Source organism: Sinocyclocheilus anshuiensis, unplaced genomic scaffold (assembly GCF_001515605.1).
Source record: "Sinocyclocheilus anshuiensis isolate Anshui unplaced genomic scaffold, SAMN03320099.WGS_v1.1 scaffold1849, whole genome shotgun sequence".
Classification (NCBI taxonomy): Eukaryota; Metazoa; Chordata; class Actinopteri; order Cypriniformes; family Cyprinidae; genus Sinocyclocheilus; species Sinocyclocheilus anshuiensis.
In genome coordinates this window covers 388,774-394,932 of record NW_015541038.1, presented here as the reverse complement: position 1 = coordinate 394,932, position 6,159 = coordinate 388,774, and the positions used below count along the sequence as shown (strand labels likewise).

Genomic DNA, 6,159 nt, shown 5'->3' with positions numbered 1-6,159 from the left:
TGTGTGTGTGTGTGTGTGTGTGTTCACTTTGTGTGTGTGTGTGTGTGTACACATTTTTGTTGTAATATAGAATCTTATAGTTTTCATATTTTATTTATTATTACATGTTTATATTTTTGTTATGTTATATACATTTGTATATCGTATATCATATTGTATTATATTCTTATATGCAATTTTTATTTTTGTATTTTTATATAATTTTTTATAATATTATATTCATATAATAATATTTTATAATATTTTTCTTATGCAATATTATAAAATCATATTTTATTTATTATTACATGTTTATATTTGGTTATATTATATACATTTGCATATCGTATTGGGTTATATTCTAATATGCTATTTTTATTTTTATATAGTATTAATACATTCTTATATTGCATTATATTTATATTTTTATATGCCTAAACAGAATATTTTCATTAGTATTGTACGTAATGGCATCGTTTTCCAGAAACAGATGCCTGATGTGGGATGTTTTTCTGCATATTCTGCAGGGTGTTGGGTTTCTTGTCCCGCTAGAAGCTCGTTTTACCCCAGTAGTGCGTTTTCGCTCATCTTACGCTGTATACTGTATACACACACATGCTGTGACAGAGACACACATCAGTGCTGAACTCAGACAATCACTTCACAAGATTAATCCATCTGTGAACGTTTGATCTGATGCCATCTGTTGTGATGATGATGGTGATGATGATGATGATGGTAGTGGTGGTGATGATGATGATGATGATGATGTCTCATCAGGCTCCAGAGCAGGACGAGGTGCTGCAGTCTGTTGATCAAGCCATTGAAGCCATTCACAATGTGGCCATGACCAACGGAGGCAAATACAACCTGGAGCAGAGAGACATCCTGCAGTGAGTCCAATACATTATATTTATAATGTTTTATATTACACATCTATGTTTTATTATTTCGTTAAATGTGTTATATTCTATAATAATATATTCTTATAATATATAACGTTTATATTTTTATATATCAATAAAGAATAATAATAAATATTATATTAAATATTATATAGCATTTATAATTTTATATATATGTGACTCTCCACAGGAAGTTGATCCACCACAGGAAGGAGACTCTGTCCCGCAGAAGCCCGACTCCATCCGGTCACAAGCAGAAGATCCCATCCTCCTCCAGCGAGGTGTCACTGAGCCACGCGCCGCAGCCTCCCAACGGCCTGAGCCGAGCCTACAGCTGCCAGGGCAGCGAGCCGATGTCCGAGCGTCCCGCTAGCGTTCCTGGACTCTATCAGGTACAGCAGACGCCTGTGCTCTGATGACCCCCGTCAGTGTGTTTGTGCTGATCATGTGTTTCTGCCGCAGGTTCCTCAGCCTCGCAGAGCGGCGCCCGTGACTCCGCCTCCTCCGGAGAAACACCGCGAGTTACGACGCAACGGTGGGTGCGGGAAAAACACAGTCGACATGCTCGCGTTACGCTGCACACGAGTGAGTGAACGTGTCTCTCTCTCTCTACAGATCCAGAGGTGCCACTGAGAGTTTCCTCCACAAGCCCTGCCCCCAGGCCTGTCCCTCCCACTGGGCCCTCTCTGTCTGTAAGCTCCGCCTCCTTAGACTCCAGCTCCTCCCACTCTGGCGTTTCCTCAGATGTCAGTCTTCCCAGCATCAGCAGCACTCCGCCCCCTGTGCCAAAACGAGGCAAAGCTCCGCCCCCTCCTCTGCCTGACCGATCCCCTCAGGAAGAGCCTTCTAAAAAGAGTTCACAGGCTCCTCCCCCTCCCGTGCCTGACCAGTCCCCTTCTCCAGACCCTTCGAAGAAGAAGCCGGTGCCTCAGCCAATCAGTCAACAGCCTGCTGCCGAACACCAATCGGACGTGGAGTGGCCGCTGGGCCCGCCCCCTGCTTCTCTCAGCGCTCCTAGTAGCCCCACCCAGTCTGCAGCCATTCCCGTGACCATCGGAGCGGAAATGATTGAACTGGTGCGCAAGAACACGGGCCTTAGTTACGAGTTGTCGCGGGTTGCCGTGGGTGTGGTGGTGGGTCACCTGCAGAGTGCGTTGCCGAGGGCGACGGCGGACCTGGAGCAGGTGCTGCTGTCGCTGGTGGAGAGTAAGGTTAGTTGCTGAAGGACTAGTTGAGACGTTCTGTCGTTGGCTCAGCTGTTGAAGCGGTTGTCTGGTTTGTGTCGTTAGGATCTGGGCGTGGCGCTGCCGCTTGGCCGGGTGTGTCACGACGAGCAGCGGCTGCAGGTGATCTTTAGCGATCTGGCGCGACACCGTGATGACTCGCAGCAGCGCAGCTGGGCTCTGTATGAAGATCACGCACTCATCGCATGTTACCTGGAGGAGTTACTGCAGATACTGGTGAGACATACTCATATAACATTATATCTACATATTAAATATGTCATGTTTATATAATTATGTGTGCATTTCTTTCAGACTGACGCGGATCCTGAGGTGTGTAAGAAGATGTGTCGCGTGAACGAGTATGAGGCGGTTCTGTCGCTGGTGTCGTATTATCAGATGGTGAGTCGCTCTGCTGATAACACCAAGAACGAGAACTATAGCGATAAATGTGATAATAAATATTCTTGTAGTGTTAACGATAATGCTAACAATATCTGTAACAATAGTAATGATAATTGTAGTGATTACTATAATGAATACCATACCTATAACTGTAATGAGAATTCTTAACGGTAACTATAACGATAATTGTAACTATCATTATAATTATTATTGTAGTTAGTTGTCATTATAGTTGACGTTATAACTATACTCATAACCATAACTATAATGATAATTGTAAAAAATAACTAGAAGAATAATGATAACTGCTATGGTAACTATAATAATAATTATAACTGTAATGATAACAATAACGATAACTGTAACAATAGCTATAATGATAACCATAACTATAACGATATCTTTAACAATAACTATAACGATTTCTTTAACGATCACTATAATGTTAACCATAATTTAACGGTAGCTATGATAATTATAACTAAAATGATAACTACAAGTATAAATATAACGACAACTATATCCGTGTCCACACCAATGAACGATAACATTCTGTTTATTATAAGCACTCTGCAGATTTGTTGTCTGTCGCTTTAAATGCTTGAGCTCTTTAAAGCAGGGGAGATTCTGGTTGGCTGTCAATGTTTTTATCGTTCATCAGCTGGAAAAAAATAACGTTCCCCTGTGCTGTTATCGTTATAGTTGTGGTGTGGTGTGGACTTCACTATTCACTACTAGAGTGAAGATTAAAATGTTATTGTTATAGATATTATTGTTCTAATTAACGTTATAGTTATTGTTACTGTTATAGTTATTGTTACTGTTATAGTTATTGTTGTAGTTATTCTTATAGTTATTATTACTGTTATTGTTATAGTTATTGTTGTTGTATTTATAGTTATTATTATATTTATTGTTACTGTTATAGTTATTGTTACTGTTATAGTTATTGTTGTATTTACAGTTATTATATTTATTGTTACTGTTATAGTTATTGTTACTGTTATAGTTATTGTTGTATTTACAGTTATTATATTTATTGTTACTGTTATAGTTATTGTTACTGTTATAGTTATTGTTGTATTTACAGTTATTATATTTATTGTTACTGTTATAGTTATTGTTACTGTTATAGTTATTGTTGTATTTACAGTTATTATATTTATTGTTACTGTTATAGTTATTGTTACTGTTATAGTTATTGTTGTATTTACAGTTATTATATTTATTGTTACTGTTATAGTTATTGTTACTGTTATAGTTATTGTTGTATTTACAGTTATTATATTTATTGTTACTGTTATAGTTATTGTTACTGTTATAGTTATTGTTGTATTTACAGTTATTATATTTATTGTTACTGTTATAGTTATCATTATCGTTATAGTTATTCTTACTGTTATAGTTATTGTTACTGTTATAATTATTATTATATTTATTGTTACTGTTATAGTTATTGTTGTAGTTATTTTTATAGTTATTACTGTTATTATTATAGTTATTGTTACTGTTATAGTTATTGTTACTGATATAGTTATTGTTGTAGTTATAGTTATAGTTATTATAGTTATTTTTATGGTTATTGTTGTATTTACGGTTATTATATTGTTACTGTTATAGTTGTCGTTATATTTATTGTTACTGTTATAGTTATTGTTGTATTTACAGTTATTATTATATTTATTGTTGTAGTTATTCTTATAGTTATTATTACTGTTATTGTTATAGTTATTGTTACTGTTATAGTTATTGTTACTGATATAGTTATTGTTGTAGTTATAGTTATAGTTATTATAGTTATTTTTATGGTTATTGTTGTATTTACGGTTATTATATTGTTACTGTTATAGTTGTCGTTATATTTATTGTTACTGTTATAGTTATTGTTGTAGTTATTGTTACCGTTATAGTTAACGTTATCGTTATAGTCATTGTTATGTTATTCTTACTGTTATAGTTATTGTTGTAGTTATTGTTACTGTTATAGGTATTGTATTTACAGTTATTATTATATTTATTGTTGCTGTTATAGTTATGGTTACTGTTATCGTTATCGTTGTTATTATTATAGTTATTGTTATGGTTATTGTTACTGTTATAGTTATTGTTGTAGTTATTGTTACCGTTATCGTTATAGTCATTGTTATGTTATTGTTACTGTTATAGTTATTGTTGTAGTTATTGTTACCGTTATAGTTAACGTTATCGTTATAGTCATTGTTATGTTATTCTTACTGTTATAGTTATTGTTGTAGTTATTGTTACTGTTATAGGTATTGTATTTACAGTTATTATTATATTTATTGTTGCTGTTATAGTTATGGTTACTGTTATCGTTATCGTTGTTATTATTATAGTTATTGTTATGGTTATTGTTACTGTTATAGTTATCGTTATAGTTATCGTTATTATAGTTATTGTTATGGTTATTGTTACTGTTATAGTTATCGTTATAGTTATCGTTATTATAGTTATTGTTATGGTTATTGTTACTGTTATAGTTATCGTTATTATTATTGTTATGGTTATTGTTACTGTTATAGTTATCGTTATTAAACGTTACAGTTATGGTTATAGTTATTGTTGTTATAGTTATTGTTATCATTATAGTTATCATTGTAGTTATCGTTATAGTTGTGGTGTGGACTGCACTATTCTCTTGTGATTATTAAACGTTACAGTTATGGTTATAGTTATTGTTTGTAGTGTGAAGAGTAATTCCGGCGTGTGAATGTTCAGGAGCACCGCGTGTCGCTGCGGCTGCTGCTGCTGAAGGTGTTCGGGGCGATGTGCGGTCTGGACGCGGCGCTGATCTCCACCCTCCTGAACTCCGTCCTGACCATGGAGCTGGCGAGGGACCTGCAGACGGACACTCAGGGTGAGACGCACTCCGGCTCTGTGCTCATGCGTGTCTGCGCGGTCAGCTGACGTGTGTTTTGTGTGCAGAGCATGAGAAGATGTGCTACAGCGCGCTGCTGATGGCCATGATCTTCTGCAGGGGCGAGCAGATCCCGCTGCATCACTACGGTAAGAGAGACACACATGCTGTTAGACGCTCAGACGCTCCTGACGGGAGTTTGACGTGTCTGTCTGTCTGTCTGTCTGTCGTCTCAGAGCATCTGAACGCTGCTTTCCTGCAGTTCCTGCTGGACGTGATTGAGGACGGCTTGCCCTCCGACTCCACAGAGCAGCTGCCGGACCTCTTCATCAACCTGCTGCTGGCCTTCAACCTGCACCTCAGCGGTACCACACACAACACAGAACCGCTCCTGTTACAGCCAATCGATGTCTTGTTCTTGTTTTGTTTTTTATTGACTTGCATTTGTGTGTTTGCTGCCCCCTGCAGTACCGGAGAGTAACATCGTGATGCAGGCACTGATCAAGACACACAATGTGAAGATTCTCACTGAGAAACTCTTATTACTGCTCAACAGAGGAGGTGACACACACTAACCCTAAGTCACCTTCTCCTTGTAATACCTGTCATACCTTTGTCATTATACATATTTATGTCCTAATTTGTCACAAAAACGCGCGCACACACACACACACACTCTCTCTCACACACACACACACACACACAGGTTTGGTTTTGTGAAAAGTGGGGACATCCCATAGGCGTAATGGTTTTTATACTGTACAAACCG

General features: G+C 37.0%; 1 protein-coding gene across 1 annotated transcript in view; it reads left to right on the top strand.

The window, feature by feature from the left end:
* nckipsd (NCK interacting protein with SH3 domain) overlaps positions 1-6,159 on the top strand; it is a 10,313-nt gene that overhangs the window by 1,098 nt on the left and 3,056 nt on the right. Inside the window, exons 2-11 of the mRNA XM_016488919.1 lie at positions 760-872; positions 1,075-1,276; positions 1,347-1,419; positions 1,500-2,095; positions 2,174-2,344; positions 2,423-2,509; positions 5,252-5,390; positions 5,459-5,539; positions 5,627-5,755; positions 5,859-5,951. Coding sequence (XP_016344405.1) covers positions 760-872; positions 1,075-1,276; positions 1,347-1,419; positions 1,500-2,095; positions 2,174-2,344; positions 2,423-2,509; positions 5,252-5,390; positions 5,459-5,539; positions 5,627-5,755; positions 5,859-5,951 — 1,684 coding nt within the window. The remainder of the gene's footprint in view (positions 1-759; positions 873-1,074; positions 1,277-1,346; positions 1,420-1,499; positions 2,096-2,173; positions 2,345-2,422; positions 2,510-5,251; positions 5,391-5,458; positions 5,540-5,626; positions 5,756-5,858; positions 5,952-6,159) is intronic.